Source organism: Cucurbita pepo, chromosome LG13 (assembly GCF_002806865.2).
Source record: "Cucurbita pepo subsp. pepo cultivar mu-cu-16 chromosome LG13, ASM280686v2, whole genome shotgun sequence".
Lineage (NCBI taxonomy): Eukaryota > Viridiplantae > Streptophyta > Magnoliopsida > Cucurbitales > Cucurbitaceae > Cucurbita > Cucurbita pepo.
Genome location: NC_036650.1, coordinates 4,150,246 through 4,161,616, shown reverse-complemented (window position 1 = coordinate 4,161,616; position 11,371 = coordinate 4,150,246). Strand labels below are relative to the sequence as shown.

The window sequence follows — 11,371 nt, the reverse complement described above, 5'->3', positions numbered from 1 at the left end:
TTTTTTTTTTTTTTTTTTTTTTTTTTTTTTTTTTTTTTTTTTTTTTTTTTTTTTTTTTTTTTTGTAACATTTTTATTAATAACCTTGAAATTCTAAAAAAATTTAAAAAGATACTCTTTTCTCATTTTTTTCCCCTCATTTTTTCAACACTAAATCCATTTTTTTCATGAATTTTTAAAATTTATATAATCATAAATATAAGAAATTTCAATATCCAAACCATAAATTTATTTGAAAAATAATTATTTTGAGAGATTAAAAAAAAAAAAAAAACAAATAAAATCTATCATTCAAATTTGATGTGCTATGTCATTTTTTCTTTTTGTTCTCTATTCAATTTGTCTTAAATAATATTAACTTGCATAATTATTTGAATTAAACTAACAAATTTTGTAAATTATTAACGATCAACATGCTAATTGATATATATTTTTGTATATCGATTTGGTAATGTGACATTTAGTTGGTAAGGTTTGACATTTTAGCATATTCATATTTCTCTAATTCAATAATATATTTTCTTTTATTTTTTTCTTGGACTTGATTTAGGAAGAGGGTTAAAGTTGAATTTTTGAAAAATTGATAATAGTTCGATTTGTTGGTTAACATTTTTGTATTGGATCAACCTGACTGACAAGTAGTACAATAATATTATAGGAGCAAGCTGAAGCAAACTGAGATGGAATGTCAGTATTTAAGGAGGTGGTTTGGGTCATTGACGGAGCAAAACCGCCGGCTGCGGCGGGAACTGGAGGAGCTCAGAGCTACTAAGGTTGCTCTCCCAGCCGTCGTCTCAAGCCACGGACGACAGCCACCCATCCCGGAGTCCACTATAACCATGTGTCCCCAGTGCAAGCGCATAACCGCTGCCACTATAACATCTAGTAGGGCTGCAGCCACCCAGACCGCCATTGGCACCACTGCAACGCCATCGAAGGCAGTTCGGTCCACCCTCAAGTTGCAGCAGCCGTCTCAAGGTTGATGATCGGCCGACCAAGAAGGCCAGAAATGAACAAATGACGACAAACCATGGTTAGAAAATGACCTTAGGCTGTTCCTCCATTGAAAACATAATCTGCATAGGTTCACTTTTTTTTAAAGTTTTGTTTTATTTTATTTTTATTTGAATCTAAGATTTAAGTTCGTTACTATTTAATGTTAAAATATTACAATATTAAAATTTAAAATTTAGCTTTCTATCTGGTTAGCCCTTTGTGTTGGTTGTTTGATTTTGGAGACGATGATAGCAAAGAAGCCCATCAATAAGGCCCATCATTCTCAATGCACAACCCATAAGCCCATTTTATGAGATTGGTCTTTGATAATGATTTTTATTTATTTATTTATTTTTTTGGTTCATTCGGTTGGAAAAATCTTTTAAACCATTATTAAATTGTGGGTTAGTTGGGTTGATGATTGAGTAACATGAATAGAGATCACAACCCAATCCTCTATTAGTCATGGTGCATCTTTATCCTCCATTACGTCAAATATTCTTAATTTTCATAATAGTCTTAGAAGTAGGGGTAGGAGAAGTTGGATTGTAACCCTATTTTTTAGTCGGTCGAGTTGACCCCATAAAAAATGTCAACTCACAAACTGGCCACTTATTGGGTTCTATGGTTGGTCNTTCATAATAGTCTTAGAAGTAGGGGTAGGAGAAGTTGGATTGTAACCCTATTTTCTAGTCGGTCGAGTTGACCCCATAAAAAATGTCAACTCACAAACCGACCACTTATTGGGTTCTATGGTTGGTCCACAACCCTTGGATACTGAAGCCGTCCTTGGGGTGATCTCGTAGTTCGTAGGGGTGGAGACGATGGGGTCGGTCCGTGGATATTCCTTCCTTTTGCCGCATTTCGCTTGAAGGGTTGAAGGGAGATAGTGGATCAAGCTGTTTGCAAGGACCAACTTGAGGGTGATCTCGTAGTTCGTAGGGATGGAGATGATGGGGTCGGTCCATGGATATTCCTTCCTTTTTTCGCATTTCGCTCGAAGGGTTGAAGGGAGATAGTGCATCAAGCTGTTTGCAAGGACCAACTTGATCCTCTTCCCCAAGGATCCCAGATGAGGGAACCCTAAGAGAGCCACCGACTCCAACTATCGTCTATGTACGATCCCAAATAGATCTGACCAACTGCCCATTCTACCTCCTCTACGTTCTTTCTAAAAATTCATCCTATATTAACATGAAAGACGTAGCTAATTAGATTTAAAACCCTTAACTCATATCACAAATGCTCAAACTCTATATTAAGATAATTTCATTTTAAACAATATAAAAGCCATTCTTAGAAATTCAATCTAACAACTTTATTAAAGAACATGACATTTAGATCTAAAAGATTCAAAAATTCCAACCCGATAAAAACTCACTTCAAAAGAAATAAAATTTGGATTAGGGATCAAATATCTTAAACTTAGAATAATTTTAAGTAGACAACCAAAACCCATCAATTATCTTTTACTAACTATTCAACCCAACACATAAGGGTCCTGCCATACCTACTCCAAATAAGTCATGTTCTTGAATTTAGAACGATAACTGTTGTTATAAACAAATTTCGATAAGAACATATTTAAATTTGTATTATTCGAATATCCATTTCTTATGATACTCATTTAGATTAGAGAACGGGCCGAAATAAGGACAGAGAAGACGAATCATATTTGGAATAAGGTCAAGGGTTAGTCTTTGACATTGTCCTACACCACGTTATTGTCGTCGATAGAATGAGTTCATCCTATAGCAAGGAGGCCCCTCTTTCTATAGAGAGAAGGGATGGAAAAAAATAATGCATGGACGTGAACAATAGTATTAGCATGTACTACATTTACTATTTCCATTGGAATATGGTCTTTTGGTAAAGTCCCGAGAGCTTATGATCAACGTAAACGATTTCGTACTCTTGATAAAGATAAATGAGATTTGTGGTACCTAACAAACAGTATCAGGGTCATGCACTTGACTAAGCGATGCCTGTGTGTAATCCTGAAGGACGAACCAAAGTTATAAATCTCGATGACATAGTTCTCCAAAAGACAAAAGAGTTAGCCTCAATGAGAGTAAACTCATAAGAATTTTCGTCAAAACAGAGAATTTCATATTATTACGAAGATTTTGTGAAGTTCATTGTCCGAAACAATAATACAATGGAGGGTCGTGTTATAAATATAAAAGAAAGTTTGAATTGTTCTTGAAAACCAACAAATCAACAGGGTATTGACAAATTATGTACGGATACACGGTTTGAACAATTAATTTTGTTTCGGTTTACATATACATAACGACTACTCGAAAAACTACCCCTTTTGAAGGCGTTGAAGACGACAATCAAATCAAGGATGTCCCTAATATGAATAATCAAAACCATGTAAGTATATGATTCCAACAAGAAGAAGGGATGAGTATTAATGGTGGGTTTGTTGTTAACTCCCTCCCAACCGAACATATGGAATAAATTCTCAAAGAGGCCCTAAACAACATCACATGGGTCTTTCCTAGCAGCCAAAGAGAGAGGTTTATTCAAAACAAACATAAAAACAATGGTTGTGAGGGCCTTGACATTGATTGTTTTGGTCACTTTGGTTTTCTCCAAACCCTATAAATTTTGTATCAAACATGCATTCAACATGTCTTCCATCCTCCATTAAAAATGCCTCCTTTTGTTACTTTGCTTCGAGCCCCATTCACACCTACGAATCACCCAAATATATACGTTCTATGCTTAGAAAATCTCGGTTATATCCAATAATTTACACAATAGTATTCTAAAAATATCTTTTTGAGTTCAACAATTATATAGGTGGAGGATTGAATCTTAATCTTTGAATGATAGTTGATATCTTATCTGCCCATCTATGCTTGGATTGATACTCTTCATTTATGATGGATTAGGATGCAACTCCCATCCTATAGCTTAAATAGATATCTAAATCAAGACGCAGATCTATCTCGATCCCTATAGCTTCACGACTCGTAGATGACCTTGTCTGCAAAATACTCAAAAAGTAGCTTGCTTGTAAATTCAGAGTTAGTTCTTAAGTTTTATGTCATTCATATTTATTGATTTATTCGTTTCTTATTTCATACTCAATCATATCATTTTTAAGTTATACGCTCTCCTAAAATATCATCTAGGATCAACGAATTACCCAACTCAACTTACATATCTGTTCTTAAGGTTTTCATACTCAATTTCCTAGGTTCTTAAAGCTCAACTTAGGCTCCCCTAGGTTCAGCTTTTTAAAGCTTACTACCTTACGGTTCTAAGGTAACTTTCATCATTATCATTATTAACCTATGTATCATAGGAGATCGAGTTACGATCTTATCATAATTTCAATCTATAATTCTAATCATACCACTGCTACGATTTAGTTGGTTTCTCTTTAGTAAGCCCAATTATATCAATATCATTAAAAAGGGAGCGACTACTCATGTCTGTCAACACTCATATTTACCTATATAGTCACTTACTCGAACAAGAGCACGACCAAAAAATGATAGGAGATCCCTTAATCACACGCACAAGGCACTCATATCGATATGGCTCCATAATCTCTCCAAATCAACTATCTGTGTGTGAACCTTCCAAACCATTGATTAACACAAATATCCTTAAATTGGGGATTGCCATGTCCTATTTAGGAGCCCTCTGGCATGAAAAGTGGACTGAGGATGGTCCCTAAAACTCACAAACTTGTGCTTATTCAGGAGTCTAAACACTGCAGAAAAAGTTCAATTTTTTTGTTCTTGTTTTGGTTCCCTCTCTCTCTCTCTTTCTTTCTCTCTCCTTCTTGATTTAAACACAAATTAATTAAAAAAACTTCAATTAATAAGTAGTTTTAAAAAGGCAACACCATGATAAAAGAATGTTTTTCACGTGGGGGTGACCTAATCTACAGAAGATTATGTTGGTAACTACTAAATGGATTGAAAAGTAAAATTTTATTTGGATTAAGTAATTTATGTTTTTGATAACTCAAGCTCCAACAAGGGTCAAAGCTCGAGAAAGGAGTCCACATTTTTCAAATTAATAAAACCTAACCCTAATTACGAGATTGCATGTGGTTTTGAAAGTTTTTAATGGTTTTTGGAAGGGTGAGACACATACATTTGGAAATGCTAAGGTTTTTTATTTTTTATTTTTTTTATTTTATATATTTTGTTGGGGGAAATGAGTGTTGACCATGTTTGAACTCCAATGGAGAAGAAATGAAGGGGAATTGCTTAACAGGCAGGTTGAGAAGCATAGGGATTTGGAGTTTCAAAGCTTTTTTCAGTCTTTTATGAGATTTGAGACCTTTCTTGCTTTTCTTTGCTTTGCTTTATAACATATAATCCTTTTGTTTAGGTTTTCAAATTGGTGCATTGAGAGGGTGGGGAACAAGATTTGAGTATGATTGAGTGGATAACCCAATCATTCTACTACGAGTATATTTTGGCTAATGTAAGTAATATCATTGGGGTTGGAAACACAATCCCATGGGTTACAACACTGATAAATTCATTAGATTGCAAATACAATTCCGATTATGTACACGAACCGATTATGGGTGTTAATTAAAAATAAGGCTTTCGTAATTTTGAAACATAAAAGATACTTTACAAATAAGTAAGCTTATTTGGGGTACCCGTTAAAAGACATTGGAAGGAGATCGTGTCACAACTCAAAATTTGAGGATTCGAAAATTAGGTTCGTCGAGCGCGTGATCAAGGAGACAATCGCCTCTTTGCAGTACCCGATGCTAACGAGGTCTAACTATAACGAGTGGGGTTTGTTGATGCATGTCAACCTGTAGGCGCAAGGGCTGTGGCACACTGTAGAGCCAGAGGATGGAGAAGCGATCGAGTACCGGGAGGATCGGCTGGCGTTCGCCGCCATATGCGGGTTGTACCTCTTGAGATGCTCGCATCTCTCTCCACCAAGCGCACCGCGCAATCGGCCTGGGAGGGGATCAAATCCCGCCGGATTGGTGTGCAGCGAATGCAGGAGCCCAACATCGAACAGGTGTGGAAGGAGTTCTCAGAGATCACTTCAAGAACGGCGAATCTATCGACGATTTTTCCATGCCGGGCTTGCCAACAGCATCACCACTCTCGGTGGGAGCATCAGCGAGACGAAGATCGTGAAAAAGATGTTGCAGGTCGCCTTAGATCACCTCGAGCAAGTTGCAATCTCAATTCAGACATTGCTTGACATGAACGGTCTAATGGTGGAAGAAGTGACTAGAAGATTGCGCAACGTCGAGCAGAGGAAGAAGAATGCCGCTTTAGCTATCGACAAGCAAGGTCGTCTTCTCCTCCTTGAGAAGGAGTGGCTTGCACGCCTGAAGCTTCGCGACAACTTCGGCAAGAGCGGTGGGTCCTCTGGCAGCAAAGGTGACAAGAAGCAATGGAAATCTTGTGGGCGCGCGCGTGAGAAAGAAGGGGAACATAAGAAGGAGTCGGCTGATGGTAGGCCAATCCGGTGCTCGAACTTCGGGAAGAAAGGCCACCTGAGCAAGGATTGCTAAAGCAAGCCCAGGAATAAGGAGAAGGCCAATGTGGTCCAATCCGAGGAGGAAAAGCCGACACTTTTCATGGTGACCGCATCAGTGTTGTCTATCTTCCCCAATTTTGATTCCAAATCCACAGCAGCAATCGACAGCGGCGCTGCTCCGGTGAGCATCATCAATGAGGGTTGAATAGATCCCAAGGAAGATCTATAGCTGGGCGTGAAAACAGCACTGGTTGGAGAGTTGATTCAGCTCAAGGAGGAGCGAGTGTTTGCGCAGATCGACGAAAGGGGTGAGCAACGAGAGCACCAACGATGGGTTATCGATACGAGGGCAACAAACCATATGACTGGGCTCAAATCTGCATTCTTCGAGCTTGACTTAGGGATTCGCAGACGGTAAAGTTCGATGACGGTTCCATCGTCGATATCGAAGGGTGCGGCACCATCCTGTTTGTCGGCAAGTGAGGAGAGCACCGCAAGCTGACCGACGTCTACTTCATCTTGAGGCTTAAGGCTAACCTTGTGAGCCTGGGTCAACTCGATGAGGTCGACTGCTACATTTCCATCTTGCGCGGGCTGCTCAAGATTTGCGACAATCGACAACGGCTCTTCACGCAAATTCAGCATATGGCGAACTGCCTCTACATCCTGAAGTTGAAGATAGAACAGCCAGTCAACCTCTCAGCCAGGACCGAAGAAGCAGCTTGGAGATGGCACACAAGGTATGGGCACCTGATTTTCTTGCTCTACAGAAACTACACAAGGAAGAGATGGTGTACGGTTTGCCAGCAATAGAGGGTGTGAACAGGCTGTGCGATGGGTGTCTCATCGGCAAGCAGAAGCACACCCCTTTTCTGGCTTAGGCATCCTACTGCATCGGTGAGCCATTGGAGCTTGTACACAGCGATCTCTGTGGGCCCATCAAGCCAACGACCCTAGGCGGGAAGACTCTCTTCCTCCTACTGGTCGATGACAAGAGCCGCTTCATGTGGCTGATCCTACTGCAAGAAAAGAGTGAGGCGGCAGAGGAGATTAAGCGCATTCAAGTGCGCGTAGAGGCCAAATACGGGAAGAAGATGCGAGTGCTGCGCACGGACTGATGCAGAGAATTCACCTCGGTGAGCTTCGGCAAGTACTGTGACAAGCTCGGCGTGCAACGATACTTAACGGTGCCCTACTCTCCCCAACAGAACGGGGTGGTGGAGTGCCTGAACCAGACCATCGTCGGGATGACAAGATCACTACTGATGTTTGACGGGATGCCCGAGAGGTTCTAGGGAGAGGCGGTCATGACGGTCGTCTACCGACTCAACTGGTCGCCAACGTGAAGCCTCAACGGGAAGACACCACACGAGGTTGGTATCGTTGAAATTAAGAACTACTCTGATACAAATTTGTAGAAAATAAATGCTTGCTCTGAAACTAACTTGTTTAGATAACTCTCACGAAGCTGTGAAGGTGGTGTCGAGAGGGGAGAGATAAGGAGACAAAGAAGTCTCAAAACCCTTTTATATTGCTCTGTACTTCTTTTTAACTTTATAACTCTTGCTCTACTTGCTCTGCTATTACAATGAGAAACAAAACGTATTTATAAGTTTTGTAGAGCTAAAAATGGCCATCAGAAATCCCACGTTTTCTAACCCATAAAACCACTGCTTCATAGTGTTTGGCCTTTTGACTGAATTTGAAAACCAAAAAATAGAAACTACCTTCTTTCCAGATGACAAGAGCCGCTTCATGTGGCTGATCCTACTGCAAGAGAAGAGTGAAGCGGCAGAGGAGATTAAGCGCGTTCAAGTGCGCGTAGAGGCCAAATACGGGAAGAAGATGCGAGTGCTGCGCATGAACCGATGCAGAGAATTCACCTCGGTGAACTTCTGCAAGTATTGTGACAAGCTCGACGTGCAACGATACTTAACGGTGCCCTACTCTCCCCAACAGAACGGTGTGGTGGAGTGCCTGAACCAGACTATCGTCGAGATGACAAGATCACTACTGATGTTTAACGGGATGCCCGAGAGGTTCTAGGGAGAGGCATTCATGACGGTCGTCTACCGACTCAACTGGTCGCCAACGTGAAGCCTCAACGGGAAGACACCACACGAGGTTGGTATCGTTGAAATTAAGAACTGCTCTGATACCAATTTGTAGAAAATAAATGCTTGCTCTGAAACTAACTTGTTTAGATAACTCTCACGAAGCTATGAAGGAGGTGCCGAGAGGGGAGAGATAAGGAGACAAAGAAGTGTCAAAACCCTTTTATATTGCTCTGTACTTCTTCTTAACTTTATAACTCTTGCTCTACTTGCTCTGCTATTACAATGAGAAACAAAACGTATTTATAAGTTTTGTAGAGCTAAAAATGGCCATCAGAAATCCCACGTTTTCTAACCCATAAAACCACTGCTTCATAGTGTTTGGCCTTTTGACTGAATTTGAAAACCAAAAAATAGAAACTACCTTCTTTCCTTTTTTTCTTTGTTTAAGTTTATTCCCAACAAAACTCCCCCATAAACTTAAATGTTATATTCAATGGTTCCACCTGCGCCGTTTTCGTTTTCTCGAGCTCAGTCATGGTCTCTTCAATTTTCACTTCTTGTCCTCGAGCGGCAAACTAAGGTTATCCTTCTCTGATGAGACTTCATTTGGATCTTCTCGAGAACAGCCCATCTGAGACACCATATCTTCATTTCTCCCGTTCTCAGCCATGCTTGACTCAAACATCATGGTTTCGTTCAGTTTACTCAATTCCCTTTGCAAGTCCACAACGACATTTACAGCTAGCATTTTTGCTTCCTCCAGTTCGTCTTTATCACGTGTGAGTGTCTCAATCGTGTGTCGTACTGTTTCCTCTTGGATTTGATTCATGTTCACGTCAAGTGAGTCTCTCTGTTGAGTCAGCATCTCTATATCTTTCTCCTCCCTCACTAGCTCGTCCACTAGAGCCTCAATCTCCATGAACAAGCCATTCTCTTTCTCCACACCTTCTTCAACTTTCTTCGTAAGATCACAGATTATCTTCTCATTCTTTTCCTTCTCCTGTTTGAGATAGAAGGAACTCTGACTCAACTCAGCCATTTCTTTCTCTAACCTTTCTTTTCTTCTTCCATTTTCATCATGTTTCTTCTTTCTTCCTCGAATTATTTTTCTGGCCATTGAAGCTCTCTCCCTTCGAGCTCGGGCTCTCTGTTATTCGGTTGTTCATCTTTATTCGATCTTCTCGTCTCCGCTATCAGGATTTCGCCACATCCGCTTTGCATCACCTCATTTCTAACAATTTCCATCGCCTCACCATTGTAGCTATCGTCTTTCGCGCCGCCGTCTCCTTTTGTGTTCGGCTCTTCATTTTGGGCCATCAAGAGAATGCCTCCATTTGTTGCGTCATCCAAGGCTAGGTTGATGGTTTCTTCCACCTTTTTTTCAGCTCGAGAATCTCTCGCATAATGACCCATTTTTCCACAATTGTAACATCTGTCGGAGTTACAATTATTGGCATAGTGGCCATATTTCTGACATTTGTAACACTAGATGTTGGAATTGTATCCTTGACCGCATCCTTGATTGCGTCCTCTTCCATGCCAATTTGCTTTGCTCGACAGTCTCTTTTCTTATAGTTTTCTTTGTAACTGTTGCCTTGACTATCTTGATCATTCCCGCGGCTTCCACGATCTCTACCTCGAAAATTTTGTGAATAGAGTACTTTTCCATCATTTATTGATACCTTTGTCTGAAGCGCTTGATCGAGTGGCTCCTTCTTCTTTTTCTTTCGTTGCTCGTGAGCCTCGAGAGAACTGACAAGCTCATCGACTGTGAATTTTGCTAGATCCTTCGACACTTCTATGACACATACAACATTCTCGAAGTTGTCGGTTGACGACCTCAAGATTTTCTCCACAACCCGCGTCTCAGGTAACATTTCTCCATTTCGATTTAGCTGATTCGCCACGGTCTGTACCCGTGTAATGTAGTCAGATACATTTTCTGACTCCTTCATCTTCATGCTCTCCAACTCGCCACACAGAGTCTGGAGACGCACCTACTTGACTCAGTCGATTCCTTTGAACACTTTTTCTAAAGTGTCCCACGCTTCTTTTGAAGTAGTTGCCCTTGCAATCTTCTCAAAGCCCGACTCGTCAACAGCTCGTAACAGCATGTATAATGCTGCCTTATCTTTTGATCGTGCTTCCTTTAGCGCCTTGTTTTCCGCTGCCATACAACCTGTGGTATCATTCGGTTCTTCGAAACCTTCTTTGACCACCTCTCATGCGTCTTGAGAACCGAGAAGAGCTTTCATTAGGATGCTCCAATTCTCGTAGTTTGTCTTCGTCAATCGTGGTAGCGGCATTTGTCCCATCATGTTCGCCATCGGCTCTGATACCAATTTGTTGAAATAAAATTTGCTCTGATACTAATTTGTTGAAAATAAACGCTTGCTCTGAAACTAACTCGTTTAGATAACTCTCACGAAAGCTGTGAAGGAGGTGTCGAGAGGGGAGAGACAAGGAGACAAATAATTTTCAAAACCCTTTTCTATTGTNCTTTTCTATTGCTCTGTACTTCTTTTTAACTCTATAACTCTTGCTCTACTTGCTCTGCTATTACATCGATAAATAAAACGTATTTATAAGTTTTCTAAAGCTAAAAATGGCCATCAGAATCCCACGTTTTCTCACTCATAAAACCACTACTTCCTAAAATAAGTGTTTGGCCTTTTGACTGAATTTTAAAACCCAAAAAATAGAAACTACCTTCTTTCCTTTTTTTTTTCTTTATTTAAGTTTATTCCGAACAGGTACAATTCGAAGCCTGTGGTACATCATCTCTAAGTGTTTGGCTGCGTCGCGTACATGAAGATCACGCGTCCCCAC

General features: G+C 40.2%; 1 protein-coding gene across 1 annotated transcript in view; it reads left to right on the top strand.

Annotated features, from left to right (window-relative positions):
- LOC111809383 (homeobox-leucine zipper protein ATHB-17-like) overlaps window positions 1–1,062 on the top strand; it is a 2,456-nt gene extending 1,394 nt beyond the window's left edge. Inside the window, exon 4 of the mRNA XM_023695834.1 lies at window positions 658–1,062. Coding sequence (XP_023551602.1) covers window positions 658–982 — 325 coding nt within the window. The 3' untranslated portion in view covers window positions 983–1,062. The remainder of the gene's footprint in view (window positions 1–657) is intronic.
- The last annotated feature ends 10,309 nt before the right edge of the window (window positions 1,063–11,371 follow it).